At 29.9% G+C, this 23,094-nt stretch overlaps 1 protein-coding gene and 1 long non-coding RNA gene across 2 annotated transcripts; both read right to left on the bottom strand.

The window, feature by feature from the left end:
• Positions 1–11,903: 11,903 nt before the first annotated feature.
• LOC111618157 lies at positions 11,904–12,881 on the bottom strand. The gene is made up of 4 exons (XR_002755532.1): positions 12,822–12,881; positions 12,364–12,706; positions 12,209–12,294; positions 11,904–11,996 (listed from the first exon to the last, which is right to left on the bottom strand). It is a non-coding gene; the product is annotated as an uncharacterized LOC111618157 (long non-coding RNA).
• A 129-nt stretch (positions 12,882–13,010) lies between these two features.
• On the bottom strand, positions 13,011–14,916 carry LOC111618147. Its single transcript, XM_023359611.1, has 9 exons — positions 14,741–14,916; positions 14,609–14,663; positions 14,332–14,493; positions 14,071–14,262; positions 13,681–13,780; positions 13,470–13,606; positions 13,305–13,390; positions 13,153–13,228; positions 13,011–13,079 (listed from the first exon to the last, which is right to left on the bottom strand). The coding sequence occupies exons 1-6, from the start codon at positions 14,800–14,802 to the stop codon at positions 13,566–13,568; spliced, it is 612 nt and encodes a 203-aa protein (XP_023215379.1). The 5' UTR covers positions 14,803–14,916; the 3' UTR covers positions 13,011–13,079; positions 13,153–13,228; positions 13,305–13,390; positions 13,470–13,565.
• Positions 14,917–23,094: the final 8,178 nt, after the last annotated feature.

Below are 23,094 nucleotides of genomic sequence, written 5' to 3'. Positions count from 1 at the left end.
ACCAATAACTGTGACAAGGACAAATTGAAAATTATTCTGTCTCATTGGTGAAGTTGCTGACAGAAAATTGCTTTCGATGTGAAGCAATTTTACTTATTATTCTGGATTAATTGTCATATTTTAGCAGTTTGAGAAACTGGATAGATTTCTGTAGAAGGTATAACTGTAATAACGATAGTTAAACATACTTAAGTATTTTCTCCAAGAATATCTGGCAATTATTTAAGCAGCATGCAACCGTTATCTGATACTTGTTTAGCTAGAAAACTACAACCTTTTACTTCTGTTTCGGAAGTTTTCGGTTTGAACGTTTTCGAAATGTGCAAATGTACCAAGAAAAAAACTGCTCGAACTGACAAACTCTTTTGCTTTTATGTAAATGTAGTGGAAATATTCTTGTGGGTAGAAGTGTCAATCGTTACAGGTGCGTTACTGACTTCTGATTCTGTTTGTAATCAGTTTTCTGTGTTCTTTGAACAGAATGCATTTTACATCGAATTCACTTTATGGTCTATTTCCTTGTACATAGCTCTTCAGTTTAGCATATTGAAAAGAAACAAATTCAACGTTCATTTAATGAAAGTATCGAAGAAAGAGGAAGAATTTATTGATAGTACAGGACCACATGTGTTATATTGTTTTTTTCTATTTACCTTGACTGTTGTTTGTACTTTATTAGTGCACATTTTCATGAGTTATTACGCTTTCCATAACAGGAAATATGATTACAGAATAACTCTAGTTTGCTTCGTTATTCTGCAAACGTGGACTATTTACGCCCTTTGTCAATTATTTTGCTTATTTGTATTATGTGCATATTTATTCATTATTATAAGTAAAAGATTGATAAATATTTCTGAAAGGTTACAACTTTCGAATTTTGCAACAAGCTCTTTTGTTCAAGAAATAATGATGAAAAATTTCGAAATTTGGAAACTGATTGAAGAGGGAAACGATAAATTACAGATGCTGATCCCTCTTATTTACATCTTTTTTATGTACGAGACTTGCTTTTATACGTATATTGCTCTATTCGTGCAGATCGATACAATTTTTCGTATAATTTTCTCAGTAACTGCAGTATTTCTATTGATTGTAACGTTACTAGGGTCTTGGGCATTGTCGTTCTACACATCACTTGTAAGAATTTTTTTTTATTAGTTGATGTTGTAAGCGTCATTTTTACAATTACAAATTTGTATCTTTCAGATTTATGATAATTTCATATCAATTGGGAAATTCTACTCTTCTGCACTCTCGCCGATATTTAAGTTTAAAGTATTATTTATTATTATTCTTTTTAATTGTTTGATGTATTTGATGTAATGAATCTCATAAACGATTGATTTCAGATTATTTGTTTCATGAAAAGATTCGGAGGGAAACCTTTTGGTATATCCATGGCAGGATTTTTTTATTAAAGGAAGACTTTCTGATAAAGGTAAATATATAGAAGAATATTTAAATAGTACATTATGCAATCAGTTTATAGTATAGACAATTATGGCATAAATGGCACTTTGCCACACGAAAAGAGCGAGTGGGCCAATTTCCACGAATGCCATAATCGCTAATTATAAACGAATTGTCATACAGAATTTTGTGGTTAGACTACACCTATAACACTATACTTATGCAATTCAAAATCATGTATAAACACAGTGTTATTAACTCGTGGCCCAAAAAATTTTATGGCACGGATACCAAAAACTGTGTTTATACATCAATTTGAGCTTCATAAGTATAGTGTTATAGGGGTAGTCAACCACAAACTTTATTACATATTAATATCTGTTAGTTGAATATTCAGCCAAGTGTTATAAAATAGTATAAAAGAGGTTCTTGTCTGAATGAATGTTGATGAATGAATCTCAAACGCTGTGTCGAAAAGATGACAGAGACTTATCACACTGCTCGCCAATGTCTGATCAGAATAAATTCTTAATTAATGCGCATTGCGTTTAGCTGTAGATTTATAACAGGTAATTATATATTCGTGTATGGCCGACAAGGGTCGTTTGTACCGAAATTCATACCACTAGTAAAGTTGCATTCTGATGATAGAAGTGTCATTTCGATGTGTCATTGTGATAAGTCTCTGTTATCTCTACTATACAGTATTTGAGATTTATTCATCAACATTTATTAACCTAAAATAAGATGAATAAAATATAAAATCAATACAATATTTTTAAAATTATTTCGTATTATATTTCGTTGTGTTTACATTTTAATCTACTTCAGTTGCTTTCTTGTTTTCTGTATTAAAATATAAGTAAGAGAAATTTTCGTGAAATATTTTAAAGTGTACACTTTATATTTTTCTTTGTTATTTATGTATTTAAAATTTTTTTGAACTATTTGTAGATGGCGAGTGGCATTTACTCTGTTTTCTCAACTCTAATTGAACTAACGGGAGTTCTAGACAAGAAGAGATGCTCTTCACAAAACAGCGACAATCTTGCAGTTACAAATAGAACAATTTTATACAGCAGTGACAGAAAGAACCGCAGTTTTCTGTAGAAAACGGACAACAGCAGACTAGCTACAGGATATTCTTTTAGCAATTTCACGACTGGAATATCTATCCGAATGTAATATAACAGCACAAAGTAGTTAGTTAATTTCAGCAGTTATGTGGTAATGTATTTGGCACGCGATTTAAGAATTTCAAGTAGAATTTTATATAAGGATTGCAAAATTCTATTTTTAAGCACCTTCGATATTTAGGCATATTTTAAAATCTAATATATTTCTATTGTGTTAAATGTTTTAAATAAAATTTTGTCATCTGAAAATGCATCTCGTAGCATTATTATACATGCTTTTAAAAATCAGTTGTTATTGTAAAGAGATAAATAAATGTAAAATGAAAAATAAACTTATTAGTAAAAAAGATTGAGTATTTTGTTTATTATTTATATTTAAATCAATTTACACATTGTTAAATCTATTTATCTTTTAAGCACATACTGTATTTGAAATACGTGTGAAAGAAGGAAAACCAATGGTTGCGTTCACTGTTCCCTTTTATTCAATGCAGTAAATTAATTGAAATTCTTACTATTTGTAAATTAATTATTCTAATAGATTTTATTATATAGAATAAAAACTGCTTAGGCGACCACTTGCATTCGACGGGCACCTGTCAAAACGGGAAAAAATTTCTGGTAGTGAATAGTTTATACATAAAGTCTTCTTATAAGTTACTTGTATTAAACGACCACCTGTGTAACGCGACCGCTGGGAATCGCTTTTTGATCTGCAACAAAATACAGTACAACTGTAATAAGCGACCATTTCCGCGAATGTATCTGATCAAAACTATTGTTCGAAGCTATCTCAACGTTTTTCCATTTTAATGTAATGAATTAGTCAAAACTCTTGTTCGAATTCACTCGGGCACTTCTCCCAGTCTTGAAATTAGGTGCAGGTGTTAATGAATTAGTCTAGCTACAAATGAAAATCATTTCAGTTTGTTCAAAAATCTATCAGAGAAAGTGAAAATGGTTTATCACAACGGCAATTAGCGGCGAAGTTTAACTGTTAGAAATCGCAGTTTATTGTACAATAGATGTGTATGTATTGGGGAATGTATACTATAACTAATACACACACTTTATTAAAATACATATAGAGTATTTTGCCCAGCAGAGAGAAAAGGCAACCGAATTTCTTCTCCTAGCCATGCACTAGATTAAATAAACAGACTGTAGGAACGAAGCCTCCAAGCCGCTCTAGAAGCCCAACTTGCTTCGTCTACTTGTTTTCAATACAGACTATAACAAAAATTTCGCGACGATTCGATTCTCTGGTCCCAATCACTGGTTTCTCTCACTCCGCTCAAAGTCTCACCCCACTGGGCAACCTCCAACCCTGTCATTTTCTCTTGGCCGAACTCCCCTAACCCCGGATTGCTTTGCTCACTTGTTCAAAAATTTGGTGACGATTTCATCGATTCCTCGAGGTCACTGTCTTTATTATCTTCTTCGTGACAGAAATGCTTCGGGACGATTTTATGCAATTTTATATACAGGGTGATTCAGAAGTTACAAAAGTTGATTAACAAAAAAAAAAACGTGAAACAGTCGAAAAATCCTCTGGAAGTGGCAGGAATCGTTTATAAGTTGATGTGTACATATAATAGAGTACAACAAGCAACCAAGATTTAATATAAGAATAGTTTACTTCTGCATTAAGAGCACATCTAACTCAAAGAATATATAAAATACCAATAAATACGTGATATTCGTTAATTTAGATATAAAATAGTAGTTAATGTCTTTATATTAATGGAAAGAGAACGAAGTGATTGTCTTTGTATGACACTACAACTTACATCGCGTCAAAATTCTAGATGCTAAGACGTTTAGATTATTTATATTGTTATATAAACATATCGTATCGAATATAACGGCTTATTAAATTAAATTAGGTTATATCGAATGATACATAAATTATCCAGAGACAGATTTGATAATCAAGATGTATCTATTTGATTGAATTAATTATGAAACAAGCTCTGTTCCTTTCAATTATTTATGCATGCAAATCTCTCTGTCACAGGGCCAACCAATAACTGTGACAAGTGGTGACTGTACTGCATCGCTATATTAAGGTTTCAAGCACATCGTACAGATCCTTCTACCTCAAGTATTTTACTGATTTTAAATTCTGAATCCCACTCTTCACCTTTACTATTGCTGATCACACGACTGAAAATGATGGTATTCGCTGGCTGTCCCATTGACAATATACGATTATGATGGATAGACCTTTCATAGCTCTACTTAGGCTACATAGCTTTACTTCTAGGCTACTATATCAAAATTTCTCATAATAATTTATAAAAAGCGTACTAAGTCTAATATTTCAGTTCTGCTGTGTTGTGTTTTGCCAAGCGCAATACGTTTATTTGCTCAAATTAGGATACCAATTTTTAGATTTTAATTAACTATGCGTATGTCGTCTAAGATATGTGACAGTGTTCACCATGCACCTCATGTTGGACGAGATCCTACAATTGTTCCACGGGAGAGAGATCCGGCGAAGCTGCCTGCCAGAGAAGGATGTGAATTCCGTTCAGACTTATGAGAGTTCGCCATGTGCTATCTGGCATTGTCTCACTGGAAATCATGTCGGATACAACCTTTACCAGTGACCGAACCACGAACATCACAATTCGCGTGACGTAATGGTCTGCTGTCAGAGTACTGGAAATGTGCACCAAGACTGTTCGCTCATCAAACACGATGCCTCGGAGAACATCATGCCCGATGCGGGGGGCCGGTGTGACGTTCGACGGAAAGGACTGGCAGGTAGAGTTTCCTGGGATATCGCCACACCCGTGCAAGGCTGTCATTTATCCGCATACGGAAGTGGGATTTATCCTTAAAGAATATCCGATACTATTCAATAGTTTAGTGGCAATTAACTTACGACGAGACCACGCCAGGCGTGCAACTCTGTGTCGAGCGGTTAATGACACCCCCGTTTCGGATAGCCTGACTTCGTTGCGAGTGGTTTGAGTTGGCACAGATGCATCTGTTGGCGGCGACGAGCAGATTCAAATATCCCCTTCGTGGAAAACTGATCCCGACGGACCGTTCGGCCAATCTACCGGTCTGTGCACTTCATCGTCAGCCGGTGCGATCCACTTCCTCTTCGGCGTGTTCGCAGATGTTCCTGAATATATCGTGTCACGAGTGGTACTCTCGTAGTGCCAATACGCGTGGCAACTACGCGCATCCACAAACCGAGGTCTCGTAGCTTCGGGTTTCCCCAGCCGTTAACTGGTGGTATTCAGTTCGCTGTCGTCTCCTATGTATTTTTTACGCTTCTTCCAAACTATCGCTGATAGCATTTACGACCCAAGCTGGCAGCCGGACTTTATAGCCCGAAATTGGGTACCACGTGATTCGATGCGTAAAATTAGCCTCATTATCTGCCTCTAACAAAAATTTTAACGCGTTTTTGAGGATTCTGACCTGTCCAGACCCTCACAATAAGACCAAAAAGTGTAATTTAAAAATCCATACTAGCAAATCATGTGGCGTTCTTATAAAAGAGCCAAAATCTCTTGATATAGCACAGTAAAAATGTCTTATATCTACGAACACCACGTGAAACGATTACAATATATGGAGATATCACACAGAAATGCGAGTAGATTACAAACTTTCTACCTGCACCAACACCAGATCGTTTAAAACATAGTATTGCAGAAAAATAAAGCTAATTGTTCTTCTATTGATTTATGCAACATTAGTTTTTATTATTGGAATTTATCCATTTTACTATAAAACATCGAAGTGAAACGAATGCATTACATTAGCTATTCTTAAAATAACTTTTTATATACTTCGTTCCTCGATATACAAATCCTATATTTAATTATAGGATTTGTATATCGAGGAACGAAAAATCAAATTGACCTGAAATTAATACATTACACAGTATTTTCTATAAGGGATAACTTTTTCAAATAAACTAAAAAGTAAACACAACGAAGTACAATACACAATGTCAACAAGCATGGTTTACTTTTAATTTCCAAGTTGAACATTATCGATCTCGATTCTAAGTATTTTAATAAATTTATTGACAATATTATAACGTCTACATTCATTTAGATCTATTGTTGCACAAGTTGCGAAACTTCTAACATAAAATAGCTTATAAGAATCATTCTATTTTGACTTCATATTTAAATTTTCCCTTCATAAATTATAGGTAAGTTAAAATATACTATTCCTTACGATAATTTATTATATATTCTCTTACAATAATTATAATTTTTATAGTGATTATGTTACTATGAAACGTTAGATAATATGTAACATGAAAAAGATACATCCACAAGCAAATAGAAGAGATAGACAAATGATAGACACGTGGAAACCATTACTGAAGAGTTTGGCTCTTTGGGGATTGAAGTTTCAAACAAGAGGATACACATTTCATAGTGTAATTGTGTTGGTATCTGCAAACATGTATATGATATACTACACTTTTTCAGTAGTCACGAACTTCTACAATAGACCTTCAGTAAAGATGGGTATTACTTCTTTACATTTCATGATTTCCATGATCATTACATCAATTTCTATTCATAGCTTTCTTGTAAATAACCATAAGCTTCTTACAATGATTAAACGTTTAATAAAAATGTATAAATTCGGAATTTCTATAAAAAAGAGAAAGAAAATTATCATAATTAAACTTGCATTAACTTATCTAAATTCTGTATTATACAGTTCATCTTTTCTTATTTTTAATATCGAAGGAATATCAATTTTTTGGAAATTGAAAAATATATTTGGTATAGAAATTTCAGAAAATATTTCTATGTTAATTTTAATTTTTGGTGAAATGATTTACACTATATTTTTAATGGCACCTCAGAATATTTTGTTTCTTTTCTTTGCTATGATCTGTAAAGAAATAGAAGCTAATCTTAATCAAATATTAAAATCTGTTAGAGTTAGTAAAGATATATCTTTGAATTTTCCACGTTTTTCCATGAGATATTTTGAAATAATTGATATTGTAGATAGCTTAGAAGAAATATATTCTCCTTTGTTATTCTTATGGACAACTATAACTGGTGGAAACCTCATTTTTACTCTTTACGATTTTGTTAGTGATCCTTTGTCTTATAAATTACTAGATATTGTGATGTTTTTGACGTTATCTTTGTTTCCATTTTTTCTATTTGTAGATATTTGCTTGTCTTCTTCCCAAATAACCGAAACTGCAAAGAAAATAGGTAAAGATGTTTATATGAAATCTCTTTCTTGTAACGAGAAAATTGTCCAAGACTTGGCATATCGATTCTCTGTTAAATGTTTACAAGATCTTCCCTCATTTTCTGCACTAAAAATGTTTACGATCAATTGTAATCTTGTCTTAACTATTATAAGTGTTGCTCTTACTTATACGCTTATTATGAGTCAATTTGATACAAGTAAAACTCAATCGTAGCTTGTTTTAATAGAAATTTTACCGGAAAGATAAATCTATATACATATAATATTATTTTAATCGGTGCTGGTGCAATTAATCATTAGAGTTTTGCTCTCCACAGGTATGGAGTTCTTCTTTTATAAGTGTTGTAGTCTAGTAAAATATATAATGTATATGTTGTATAATAGATTTGTATTAAATGAATACATCTTAATATATTATTCTTACTTATTTATGTAANAGAACAACTAACAGCCAACGGTCTTACTGGGTGAGTTCGAACTTGTTCCAGGAAGTGATGACTCATACCACACGGGGTTCGTTGCTTGTTTTTCACGACAATTGAGATGTGAAGGGTGTCGTTCGCCACAAATGCATGAACGGAGTGTAGAAAAAGTTATGGTGGTAGGTATGCAAGAATTCTTAACGAGAAGAGACTATCACTGTTTCGTCAGGTTGACCAAATTGTCAACCTATTCGATACAGCAAAACTGAAGATGTAGACGAGCAGGATATTAAGGAGCAACTGCAGGTTTCTGCTGAAAGGCTTACGATGACCTTCGAAACTGCCAGAACATGGAATTCGTGTAGAATTAGAGATAGTGATTCTGATAACGAAGAGAATTTCTCTACAGATTTCCTTAGTAAGAGTTTGGTAACGATAACCGAAATCGTTCATCAAATTATAGCGAATGATCCAGATTTTGAAAGGCGTTTTGGATGCGACATTCCGCTACCGACATTTGCATAAGAAAAGAAAAAAAGCGACACCAATTTATCGCGTTTAGAATTTAAGAAAAGTCTGGATCCTCACCGCAAAAAATAAACTTTACATGTCTGTCTGCATATGTTTGAGTGTTATTTAACATATATTATTATACACATTAATATAAAACTAACTTCAAGTAAAAATCTGTTTATTTTTCGTCGCGTGTTTTTCTTTCCCTATTTATTCTATGTTAAAATGACCTCGTTTAACACTATTTCGTTTAGCGCTTTGTCGTCTAGGAACTCATCCGCGATCTTACTGTAGTTGTTTTGCACTTACAATAACTTAGAAATTCATGAAATATAATAATTTGTTGTATTGAACTATCGTAGCTTAAATGAAAAGTATTGAGCATTCTGTAATTCTTTTATTATGTTTAAAGAAATGACTGTTAATCAGTTATAATCATTTATTAAAAATAGATTGGCTACTTAAAGGCAAAAACATAGCTTATTTGTCGATCACTTTGATTATGGATAAATTTTAGTATTATATTTGTTATAAGTACAGTATTACGTTTGTTTCAGCAACATATCTTTATATTACATCTATGAAATAATTCTTGTCTATGTGTAATTTTATGTTTTATTCCGTCTATATACGTTATAATTATGAACAATTTATGACCACCGCAAATAACATCAAGAATAAGAGTGAAGCTGGCAGTAGGAGAGTGCAAGAAGATCGGCGAAGAATTAGAAGAAAACTTTTGTAGGAGATCTATGAGCAGCGAGAGAAAAATAACCATCTTCAAACGAATGATGATGGACGAAGAAGAGAAATCTTCACTCAGTTAGATGAAAGTGACAAAGAAAACGCCATATTCACAAATATCAGATGGTGGTTAGAAAAATTCATAAAACGATTGGATGAGATTAAGGCTTACCCAAAATAAAAGTATCTTAGGATTTTGTCAATTTTGCTGTAACTGCAATGTCTAAGTCATTGCTTAAATGCAATAGTTAACGAAAGCGTACAGTACATCCGGTCTATGGCATTTTACAATAATACAAAAAATTCATACTAAAATATACCGCTATGATGCTGCAAGCAAGAAACATTTTATTTGTACAAGATACTCATTCTACACAGAGACTAGCGATGATGGAGATGGTATTCAACGTGGTCCTGTTTCCGAACGTGTAAAACTAAAAAAATAAAGAACTTCTAACTTGGTCACAGTTTTTGAAAATCAATACCGACTTTGAAATAGTCACATCGTTGTTAAGCATCTGGTTATAAATTTGAAATTGGACTTGTCACAAAGGGGAAATTTGCATGCATCGGATAATCAAAGTCACATGGCTCGTGTTTCAGAATCAATTGGATCCTTCTTAAGTGTTGATATATCTGTGACTTAGAGTGTCGATAAAATCTTTACTTAATTAAACAACAAACCTAATATATTAATAATGTGTTTATATGTGAATAATTTAAATACGTCAGCAGCTAGCATTTTGAATTGATAAATAATCTTTTTTAAATACAATTAATTTGTTCTATTTCTGTCAATTTAAAGACAGCAACTAGTGTTTAATTTATAAATAACCGAATAATGTGTGTTTATTCGTTTATAACACATCTTTTGCACTAATTGTGTTATTAATTCAGGATTTAACCAATCTTGTATTCTTTATCCTCATCTATACTTGGGCTTGTTCAGACAATTCGCCATTCAAATCCTACATCAGACTTTTTAATATTCACCAAAAAATATGAAGGTGTGTTGAATATTGTACGATAAGCAAAATACCAAAAACAATTGAATAAAATACTTTTTATTCAGAACGATTAGATTAAATTACTGTATTTAAATATACAATTAAAGATAAATTCTTTATAATTATCAGAATGAAACAAGAAATTATTATTTGAAAAATTCTTTTTGAATATTAATATGTCATTTAAATATAAAATGAAAAGTAAATTAATTATAAATAAATATAACTAAATCAAATAAGAAATTCTTTCAAAGAAATTCTTTTTTTTTAAATATTCATTGATAGGTCAAGTCTGGATTAATTCTGGCCATAGGACTCCATCAAAAAACATGTGTTTACTGATGTCCGTTTCTGATAGACGTTTATTTGGGTCCTAGAATAATCAACAACAACAATTAACTGTGCTAATAATACTCGAGAAATATTTTTATTAGTGTTGCAACGAATAGTATATTCGGCCTCAGGCCGAATACCGAATATTCGGCCAGGAGCGTGGCCGAATAGCCGAATATTCGGCCAAACTATTCGACTTGATTAATGCACGTACGAAAATTGGTGCGTAAACCGCATTATGGCAAGGATCCTGCTCTCTATTGGTCCGCTGTCACTACGCTTTGCCAATCGCGTTAATTCTTGGCAGTTGTAGCGGACAGACAAGAGTGCCATGGAAGTATGTGATAAATGATGATATCAAATGTGGATAACAATGAAATGACCTACACNAAACTGCAAAGAAAATAGGTAAAGATGTTTATATGAAATCTCTTTCTTGTAACGAGAAAATTGTCCAAGACTTGGCATATCGATTCTCTGTTAAATGTTTACAAGATCTTCCCTCATTTTCTGCACTAAAAATGTTTACGATCAATTGTAATCTTGTCTTAACTATTATAAGTGTTGCTCTTACTTATACGCTTATTATGAGTCAATTTGATACAAGTAAAACTCAATCGTAGCTTGTTTTAATAGAAATTTTACCGGAAAGATAAATCTATATACATATAATATTATTTTAATCGGTGCTGGTGCAATTAATCATTAGAGTTTTGCTCTCCACAGGTATGGAGTTCTTCTTTTATAAGTGTTGTAGTCTAGTAAAATATATAATGTATATGTTGTATAATAGATTTGTATTAAATGAATACATCTTAATATATTATTCTTACTTATTTATGTAAATTTCTGTAATAATTAAAAATTTCCGAGACAAATATTGTTGTAGCACATGTAAATTATCAATAAAGGCAATTCCTGATAGCTCTGTATTGTAAAATTCAATTTTAAATATTAAACAATATTATTACACAAACTACAAAAACAAACAACTCAATTGAATTCATTTTTATTTTAATTCGGTTAAATCATTTAAACATAAAATGAAAAGTAAATTAATTATAAATAAATATAACTAAATCAAATAAGAAATTCTTTTTTTTAATATATTCATTGATAGGTCAAGTCTGGATTAATTCTGGCCATAGGACTCCATCAAAAAACATGTGTTTACTGATGTCCGTTTCTGATAGACGTTTATTTGGGTCCTAGAATAATCAACAACAACAATTAACTGTGCTGATATTACTCGAGAAATATTTTTATCTCTAAGTAAATGAATTAAAATTCTCGCAAAAAAACAACATTAAATAGCCGATGTAATATTTAATATTTGATAAATAATGAAAAGTAATTGTGAATATGAAATATGACACATGACAAAACTCAATCTATTATGTAGACTGAAATATAAACTTACTTTCTGTAACAAATCCTCGATTATGAGTGTTGCATCCATCGACAGTAGCGTACGATTCGGATACACCAACTCCATATTTTGAGCAACTGTAAAAGCATTTTTATATTAATCATTGATCTTTTATTGGGAATAAATTCAAAATTATAATCGCTTACTGTTTATCATGTCGATAATAGAGAATGAATTGATGTCGACCTTCATTTTTTCAAGGTAAATGTCTAATGGGGTGCTTCCGATTAACATTTCGTATAATACAGTGGCAAATGACCACCAATCGCAGTAAGCGATTGGTGGTCATTTGTTAATTGGAAGACGACAGAAAGAACGACGTCTTACCTGAGAACCAGAAATCTCGTCTGACACACAACAGAACAATTTACAGAATGCATTTGTGCAGAATTGTGTAAATTTTGCTTTTTCCTTAGGTTTCTTTCCTTGGATCTCCGAATCCTCTTTGTTAAAGGAAGGACACTTTGTTCCAAGAAAGTTATCGTCAATCTACAGAAATTATTAATATTTGTAATATTATCTAAAAATATTTATAAAGTAATAAGAAAATCGTTATTAACTGACAAGTGAGTGTGATTTTCGTAGAGAGAAAGTAATGACTTACATTTTTAGTATAATCTTTATCTTGCTGACCATTTGGTGCAGCCTTATCGTCTCTCCTATAAAGAAATTCGATTATTTCGTAATTAATATTAAACAAATCTTAATTATAAATGTAATTAATAAGGAAATTCACTTTTTTCTCTTAATTCTCTCATTCCACAATCGCAAAAAGNTTTTTCTAGTTAAATGTCCAATGGGGTGCTTCCGATTAACATTTCGTATAATACGGTGGCAAATGCCCACCAATCGCAGTAAGCGTCTAAAATCAATGCATATTATTAATAACTACAAGACTTAAAATGACGTGATTAAATTGGAATAGAACAAGTTACCATAAGGCTTTCCCTCAAGGATTTCCGGACAAACATAGAACAAAGTCCCGCAAAATTCATTCGGGTTACGTTCAAACTGACAGAAAGATAATCAGTCAATGAGAATTCTATAGTTCAACGAAAATTTGTATATTACAGTATTCACTACTTACTGTGCACAGACCGAAATCGATTAACTGTGCTCCTTTGGTGTTATCGAGCATGATGTTATTAGAGCTTATGTCTCTATGAATTATTCCTGTCGAAGATAAAAACAAATTTTGTCATACAATCACATTTATTGACGAAAAGACGAATAAATCGACTTAGATAATCACCTTTATTGTGAATAAACATGATGGCCGAAGCCACTTGAGAAGCAATTATTTTAGCTTGAGTTTCTCGGAAGGGTCCATTGTATTGTAAATAATTCGTTATATCTTGTCCGTCCACATAGTCGAAGACGAAACAGAAACTAAAAACAGAATTATTACTCCATAAAACCATAAAATATTAGCAATAATTCAAACGTAAAGGGTTGAAAGTTACCTCGTATCGGTTTTAAAGTAAATAAAGCTAATAAAGTCACAACATGAAGATGGCTGGATGAGGATGCCCATGCTTTTTGTTCTCTCTTTATTTCTCGTCTCTGTAAATAAAGAAATGGTTTTTAATTTAAACTAAATGCAAATGAAGAATATTCTGTAGACATTTCTAATTAATGTTTATAGAACATCGATTTTTGTTAATATGTGTAGTTTTGAAAATGTTAATAAAAACATTTTAAATTATTTGTTTTTTAAGATGTACAATAAATATTTTGTGTGCTAATGATAAAAAATAGCTAATTATTGAATTGGATCAACTATATTAACTTAACGTATTAATTTTTATGTCACGGGAAAGCGAAGAATATCGTGAGTGATGCTAAGAACATACTTGTTGGGGACAAAATTGCTTCTTCTGTATTGTTTTTATGGCCACTCGTTCATCGGAAGTTTTAGATACAGCCAAACGAACGGTTCCGAAATTGCCTTTTCCTATTTCTTTGAATTCATAATCGTCAATTACATTTTGTTTATATCTTGAAATATCGTCAAGTCCGAGTTCAGAAATGGCGAGTTTGCATTCCTAGAATGGTGAGATGATTCAGGTGTATAATTTGTTAATTGGAAGACGACAGAAAGAACGACGTCTTACCTGAGAACCAGAAATCTCCTCTGACACACAACAGAACAATTTACAGAATGCATTTGTGCAGAATTCTGTAAATTTCGCTTTTTCCTTGGGTTTCTTTCCTTGGATCTCTGAATCTTCTTTGTTAAAGGAAAAACACTTTGTTCCAAGAAAGTTATCGTCAATCTACAAAAATTATTAATATTTGTAATATTATCTAAAAATATTTATAAAGTAATAAGAAAATCGTTATTAACTGACAAGTGAGTGTGATTTTCGTAGAGAGAAAGTAATGACTTACATTTTTAGTATAATCTTTATGTTGCTGACCATTTGGTGCAGCCTTATCGTCTCTCCTATAAAGAAATTCGATTATTTCGTAATTAATATTAAACAAATCTTAATTATAAATGTAATTAATAAGGAAATTCACTTTTTTCTCTTAATTCTCTCATTCCACAATCGCAAAAAGTACTTCTGAACGCAGCGCATCATTTTCGCCAAGCTATTTAAACAATAGAATATTGTTAAATGCAGCGTATTGTTAGCAATTGTTGTAGTTCTTTGTTATGAAATTACATTTCGTATTAAATCACGTAATTAAATATCTGAAATGTTGTTTTCAGTACGAAATTAAACTTTTTAAAAAAATTTTACATATATATTTTTCTTTCATTGTTATTAATGTAAAAACTGGCTCATATTAACCTAATTATAATACACAGTATTATGCGTAATGTGATTAATTTAAAATCAGATACATAAGCTCTAACTACCATGTAACAACGTTTATATTTTCACGCTGATTGTGTTACTTTAGTCGCCAAACATGGTTAAAATTTTAAATTTCGTGTCTGTATAACATAATTCTGTAAAATATTAATTTTCAAAATGGTGATATTATCGTCGCCCTTGAAAATACAGAAGAATTCGCACGAAATTGCGTTAATCAAATGTAAAGTTAGACTTATAAGAACACGAAATTGGTAGAGCCTATGTTCAAGATAAAATTCGAGTTAAAGAATTCGTATTATCGACAGTTTACTGTACTTATGTGTGAATACATGGTTAAGTGATTATCTACGCCCTTCATTTTAGGACATTCCAAAATAATTTATATTATATATAAAATAGTACATATGAAGATAATTAAGCGTATACAGATACAGTACCAACATTGAACCCATGAAATGTATTATACGATCCGAGAAATGCAATACAATTCTCTATTATAATAGTAAACTTCACCGCCTTGTGTTGCCATCTCGTGTGCAGAAAAATACTTAGTTTTTAATAATTAATTTACTCATCATAATGAAATCAATACATATTTAAATATTATACTTTTAGCCTTGTATATTATTATTTATAAATAGATACATTAAACTATTATATTATATCTAATTAACATTTTAAGCATCTTATTACTATTCAGAACATAAACTTTGTTTCGTTAAGTGATGCATACAAAATTATACTTTTATACAGAAATTATAGTTAAATAAAATTAATTAAAAATTATATAATAAATATATATAAGGACATAACAAAAATTAATTGTATTTTTAATGAATTTTATTATTCTGTTTAATTTTTTATTGCGGTTTATACGTGGTTTATGCGTGTGTTGGAGGTTAATATGTCACTTATATTGTGTTATATTTATATTTATCTTCTTACAATGATTGAATGTCTTATATTAAATAAAGAAATGGCTATGTAGGTTTTAATTTTTAACAAGTTTATACATTTTTAACGTTATATTTACAGTGAATAAATACACTTTAAACTACGTAAATTTCGCGTGTTTAATTTATAAAATCTTAGTTCTTTTGTTTTAAATATTATCCACAAAGTATTGTAATTAATTCTCTTTATTAATTTTTTATTAAATGTTCTGGTATTTCTTGAATTCATCAAAAATTCAAGTTGCGGTCTTCAAGACAATGCGAATTCGTGAAAACACGAGAGAGGGTTATAAATTAGATTTTTCAATATTTCAGAATGGTACAGGAATGCAATTCCTGTACCATTCTGAAATGAAATTTTGATAGATGAAATCACAATGAAATTTTGATAGATTTACAGAATAAGGTTCGATATCCATTTTGTTTTCTTTATTCCTATGTCAAATTTCACTGTAATGTGCTTTAAATGATGGAGAAAATCAGCAATCAATTATTGAAAATGAGTAATTTCATAAGTGCATTCAGCCTTAATTGAAATTTTAACTAATAAAATCAATAACTATATTTTATTCATTAAAATTTTTAATTTTAATTTAATTTAACTATACTTTAGAGATATTATTATTATTGAGGTAGAACCTATTCAAGAATATAAGGCTGGAGGAAGAAAGATGAGGAGGAGAGGATGCTCAAGATGCTGAGCAGATGGTAAATGAGAAAGTACGAAAAATAACGATTAGCAGATCGATTAATCTCTTTAAAAATGATAATCGAAAAAGGATATATGGTTATTCAAAAGTCTGTTAACCGAGCTATTCGGTTAACTAATTTTTAGGCCACGGTTAATATGCCAAATAGGCACATTTATGGGAGGAATGAAGAGAAGAGCTGGAATTTTCGCATTTTAAAGATGCATTTAGTAAGATATTAGCATCATGGCCGAAATAATCGTTTAATTTTCGATAATGAGGATAATACTCTAGCGATTTCTATTAATGAATTTAACTAATATCTCTATTAATTAAATTTAAACTGATTATTCAATTCGTACCCATTAAAGCTTCAAAATATCTTAACTTGATTCAATTTAAATATCTTATAAAATTAAAAAAATTAACAAAAAATATTAATTTAATCTATAAAAATATATTAAGGTATGTTCTGTAATGTATGGTGGCCCAAAAATCAGTTAACCACTGGCTATTCAAATGCGACTCTTCTCGTGTTCAATGCATAACAAGAGTTTTAAAAAGCACAGTTTACCAGTCTAAACTAACTAAACACGGTTAATTTCAGTTAATAAGAGCTGCTTTTATTTAAGAATTAAATAATAATAATAATAATACTTTTTTGATTTGTGAAGACGAAAACGAAGATAATACTTTATTAAATTTCACAAATTTTATTAATTAATTAATGAATTGGAAACGTAACGATTGATAAATCGTAGATTAATTATAATAAATAGCATTATTCTTAATGTGATTTAATTAATAAATTAGATTAATGATATCATTATTTAACATCTATAAAATCAAATTAGCTAATTAGACGAAGAATCGAGAAGACAGCTCACATTTTTCATTATTGTAGAAATATAGGGGAGATCGGGGCAACTTCGGCATGCGGGGCAAGTTTGTCAAGCGCTTTTTTTAAAAAACAAATTAAAAGGAGACTTTGGTTATAGGTTAGGCAGTTGAGTTTTATTGGTGGCTTGTTGAGTGTAGTGTTTTTATTGTTCTCCAACAAGCGTAGTTGAATTATCAAGCAAATTTTCATTTTCGTTCAATTCCATATAATATTTTTTTTCCATTTATATTGAATTGGCAGGTTTTGTTATAATTCCATGATAACGAAAGTTACTTTTCCTGTTAGAAGGATGTAACTTCAACTTATTCACGTGGCCAGATCGTGGCTTGGCATTCTGTTCTCAGGGTTGTACTTAATGTTTCGAAATCATGACTAGCGGGGTAAGATCGGCAACATAAAGCCACATTAGAAGCAAAGGATAAAAATCAAACAGATGATAAATGAAAACATGTTTGCATTTGTTATTCATGTATATATGTCTTTGAACTTGCATTTCGTTGTAATAATATTAAATGGGTGTTGGATTTGTATTTCTTTGTTTTAATAGTGAATTCCAACTTATACATTGTTAATAACATAATTTTATATACGTGCCTATCTTGCCCCATTACTGTTGCCCCTATACCAGGGGCAACTTTAATAAAAATAATTAAAATAATTACAACTTTACAAAAAGAGAGAAGTTGCCGATCTTGCCCCTATACCCGGGGCAACTTCGTCAATTTCTCTCTTCTTGTAAAGTTGTAATTATTTTAATTATTTTTATTTCCAAACTGATTTTAACCAGTTCTATAGTAAGGTAACATTCCAATAGACAATATGCAAAGCTTTTTTTTCAGTTTACAGCAGTATTTATTACACAAAATTTAAGTAAAGCTTAACATGCCGATCTTGCCCCGATCTCCCCTATTCAGTTAGTTTTAATTCGATTTTTTTTTTAAATAAAATTTTCGAGAGAAAATTTTAAATTTATTCAGGAAATAGGAAAAAAGTTTTTAAAAAATCTTTTAAAAAGGTTATTAACATTCACAACCACATCCGATCACGACAACTTTTTCATTTTGTAACTCTGCATCCTCAATCTGTTAACACGAATGTCGATGGAAACCTTGTTAGATGATTAAAATGCATTGGATGAAGGATTTTTTTTCTCTCTCTCTGTCTTATCTCTCATCTCTCTCCATTTTCTCTCGCTATCTCGCCCCCTTCTCTCTCTCTCTCTTTCTCTGTCTTATCTCTCTCCTCTCTCCATTTTCTCTCGCTATCTCGCCCCCTTCTCTCTCTCTCTGTCTTATCTCTCTTCTCTCTCCATTTTCTCTCGCTATCTCGCCCCTCTTCTCTCTTTCTTTTTTATCTCTCTATCCCCTCTTTCTTTTCTCTTTATCTTATTTCTCTATTTTCTCGATCTGTCTTCTTTCTTTCCTCTTCTCTCTCTTTTTCTCTTTTTCATCTATAACAAAAATATATTTAAAATATCTAAGATTTACCTAGCGAAAACACGATGATGATTCAAACACCTCGAAAGAGAAATAGAGAGGAGAGAGAACAGACAGAATTTCCTGATGCTGAATTTTATGACGACTATATTTAATAAAAACAGTAAAGATTCTGTTCAAATTTATATATTTACATAGTATTATACTGTAAAGTATTTATTTTTAATTATTAATGCGACAGGCTTCTGGGCATGTGGCTGGCACTGACTATACCAGACTTCTTACATAAGGAAGATCACCTCTTAGATGGGAGGATGAAGTAAAGAATGATGTTAATAATATCCTGCAGGAAGGAATAAGATGGAAGGAAATTGCACAGGATACAACCTTCTGAAGATTAATCATCAAAGCGGTCAAGGACCCTCCAGAACCGAACACCAAAGAGTGAGTGATATATATTATTTCATAATTAATTTTTATATAATTGTTATAATATTAATATAAACTGAAGATTGTCTGTAATAATTTAGTAAACTTTAAAAAATAAATTTGTATTTTTACAAAGAAATCTTCCATATATGATGAAAAAGTATTAATTCGCAATATGTCCTTCTCGTATGTTGCTGATGAAATATGGAATTTTAATCCTTTCTACAGCTAAGATTACTAAGTTTAATACATTTTTAAAATATAAAGAAACTGAGGAAGTCTGTTTTTATAATATTTTATCATTTTTATTAATGTTTTGTACTATGTAAATGTAATTTTGATAGCAGTTCAAGCGGTAGTTTAGCTGTAGAGAGAGAGAGAGAGGATTAAAACTTCAGGCTACAGTAATCTCTACAAGGAAATCTCTGTTAATGTCTTTTTATCATTTGTGAAACGTTTTCTTTGTTTAAATGCGTGCTTGCTTTTAAAGTTTACTAAATTTTTAAATATACAGAAACTAGTGAAACTCAATTTTTAATTTTTAAAAAGGTTTCGCTGTTTACAAGGATTTTAAGACCTTACGATTCATTCAGTCTTAGACAAAAAGGATAATTCAATTGTCGTAAATAAAAGAAAACAATCTTTATTAATTCCTTTTTAACAAATTAAATTAAATATACAATTTTAATATAAAATTTATATTTTTGTTTCCTTTATAGATGAAAAATATACGAGAGAAAGAAAGAGAAAAGATACCAGAGAAAGAGGGAAAAGGGAGAGAGGAAAAGATAAAAAGGAGAGAAAAAGAAAGAGAGAATTACAAAATTTATATGTTAAATATTATTTTAAAATAAAATATATAATTAAAAATAATACAAAATAAGTGATTTTAATATACCAAAAAAACATATAGAAGACTAAATATGAAAGTAAGTTTTGATGCAAGATAACATCGTAAATTGTTAAATAATTTTATTATAGCTGATAAAAGTAAAAATCTAAGTACATAATTGAATTTTTAACAAGTAAATAAATTGATTTTTCTAAGAAAATAACTATAAAACATTCAAAACAACTTTGTCCTATAATATAATATCCATAAAGTTTAATTAGAGACATTCCACATGTTTATGGAATAAACTAATTAAATTATAGAACACTTAGAGGATTTATTATACTTATTATTTTTCTATCTAAGTAAATTAATGTTATATTAATAACTAATGTTTAAGTATAAAATATAAAAAAAATTTACTCGTAAATAATGATGATAATAATACTTATTTATAATTGTATAATACCATAAATAAATGAGATAATAATAACAGTGAATTTTTGGGACTGCAATTTGAAAAAATCATAGAAGTATAGATTTCCATTATCGTCCGTCTGTCCGTCCGTCTGTCCATAATCTCAGGAATGGAGGTAAATAAATGACTAGCACGACTCTATCGTTAAAGGAAAAGTATGATGTACAGGGGCAAGCCATTACTAATTTGAAATGGAGAGCATATATTTTAAATAAAATAAAAAATTGCTAGTTTAATTATATATATTTTAACATTACTAGAATGATAATCTGCTGGTTTAATTGACTAATATTAAGGAAATGATTAAACAATTGTTCCAAACAATATAATTGTAGAAGGCTATTCTTCTGAGATATATTTAATCAGTATTTACATATAAAGATACCAAATAAAACCCACAATATGCCAGTATATATTAGGCACGATTAATTAATTAATTAATATAAAATATCGAACTCCTACCCACTTAACTGCTGTAGTTTATAATTTTAAGTGTTAGTATGTATGGAAGCACGATTTTGTTCTCCCACTTTAAAGCTTAATAACTCCTGTTCCTTTTGTCGAAATTTTCTGAAATTTTGTTGTAAGGTTTGTATATTATGGGAATTAATACTATCAAATTTTGGTTGTTAAAGGTCGAGAGGTTGGAGAGATAGAAGGGAGTAACGTTTCGTATCTCTAGTGGAGTCGGACTTAATGAAGAATTAATTCGTTATTAGCATTTAAAACTTTTAAAATTCGTGGCGTGTTTCATATTTAACAGTAAATATTTTATACTATTTTCAATTATATATATATATATATATTTATTTATTTATTTAAAGACAAGACTATGTTTACCAATCAGTAGTTCGCAAACCCTAATAGACTGTTTGTATAATATAAAGCCATTCCTTGGTTAAGAAAAGGTTGCAAAATAGTCATTTAGAGGATTATTAATTATGCTAGGGTCATAAATCATCAGTATAATATTTTCAGCAGGCAAAAATAAAATTTAAAAAATAAAATAAAATAAAATAAATCGTTTATAATTTAAAATTCAAATAACTTAAAAGCATCACGATCGACTAAATTTATCGCTTTAAAACTTCTTAATAAATATTAAAAACCATCAAACTATTTATTCTTATAGCTAGTAATTCTTATCTTAATGCCTTTATTATACAATCATTTTTAATTTTAATATTTTATATCTAAATACTTAACTTAATTTAAAATATATATATATATATACATAACTCAGGGTGGCCCAAAAATTGGTTAACAGAATCATTTCAGCATATTATTTGAATTAAACAATAATGGTTAACTGATTTTTGGGTAATAACAATAATTTAACAGTTAAATAGTGTACAGGGTGGCCCAAAAATCAATTAACAGAATCATTTCAGCAGATTATTTAATTAAGGTAACAATGGTTAACTGATTTTTAGGCCTGTCTGTACGTAATTTATCCGATAAATTATTATATTATTATTATTAAACGTTTTTATTTAAAATAGAACAGTAATTTATAATTTATAAATGAGTTAAATATAAATTAAATAAATATAAGTTTAAATTTTCGCATAAAATTAATTTAGACTTTACAAAATATGTCATTGAGAATAATATTAACTTGTTTTACCTTTATATATACGTTCAACTATTCTGGTGTCTAGCTACTTTTTATAATTGTCTAGGAAGTGATTTGCATAAGAAATTAATTATAATACAATTTTTGTCGTCTATTTTAAGTAAAAATCTACTAATTTTCCATAAATTTACATTCATTTACTGCTTTTTTATATTACTCATTAATTTATCATTAAGTATTCTGAGAAATTTTATAGTTTTTTTTAAAAATAATTCTACACTTTATTCAGTTTCTATATTTATTAAAAATTTGATGACATAATTTTTTTAACTAAAAAACTTAGAAATATTTACGGAAATAATTAGAAAAATAATGCAAAATTTGACATTGTTTCTACACCAAGAGAACTTATATAATATTAGGTTATTGCCAAAATCATGAAAGTAAGGCAATTACATATTTGNATAAAATAATAATAATAATATTTAATTTTTAAAAATATTAAATATAATACGAGAATTCTTGTACTAATTAAAACTAGGAGAACATTTAGATAATTATCAACTAAACTAATGACGTAAGTAGTTTTGTAGTTTGATTTAGTGTTATATAATTAATGGATTTAATCACAATTTATAAAGGAATTCCCATTCAAGATATGATGGCGATTGAATTAAGTGATAAGACAAACCATCCAATACCTTTATCCATTAAAGGCATTGTACAGGGAAGAGGGGCGCTAGTGCATATTCCTCTAT

This window comes from Centruroides sculpturatus, unplaced genomic scaffold (assembly GCF_000671375.1).
Source record: "Centruroides sculpturatus isolate CEXI.00-Female unplaced genomic scaffold, Cexi_2.0 scaffold69, whole genome shotgun sequence".
NCBI classification, from domain to species: Eukaryota; Metazoa; Arthropoda; class Arachnida; order Scorpiones; family Buthidae; genus Centruroides; species Centruroides sculpturatus.
The sequence above is the reverse complement of the archived record's forward strand: the minus strand, read 5'-3'. Positions and strand labels throughout refer to the sequence as shown.

Excerpts from the sequence above, each read along its gene's own strand:
- LOC111618147 (XM_023359611.1), bottom strand. The coding sequence starts at position 14,802 with ATGATGCGCTGCGTTCAGAAGTACTTTTTGCGATTGTGGAATGAGAGA. Across the intron at positions 14,664-14,740 it reads GAGAGAATTAAGAGAAAAAA|GAGAGACGATAAGGCTGCAC; the intron begins GTGAATTTCCTT and ends ATTTCTTTATAG. Across the intron at positions 13,781-14,070 it reads AGCAATTTTGTCCCCAACAA|AGACGAGAAATAAAGAGAGA; the intron begins GTATGTTCTTAG and ends CTTTATTTACAG.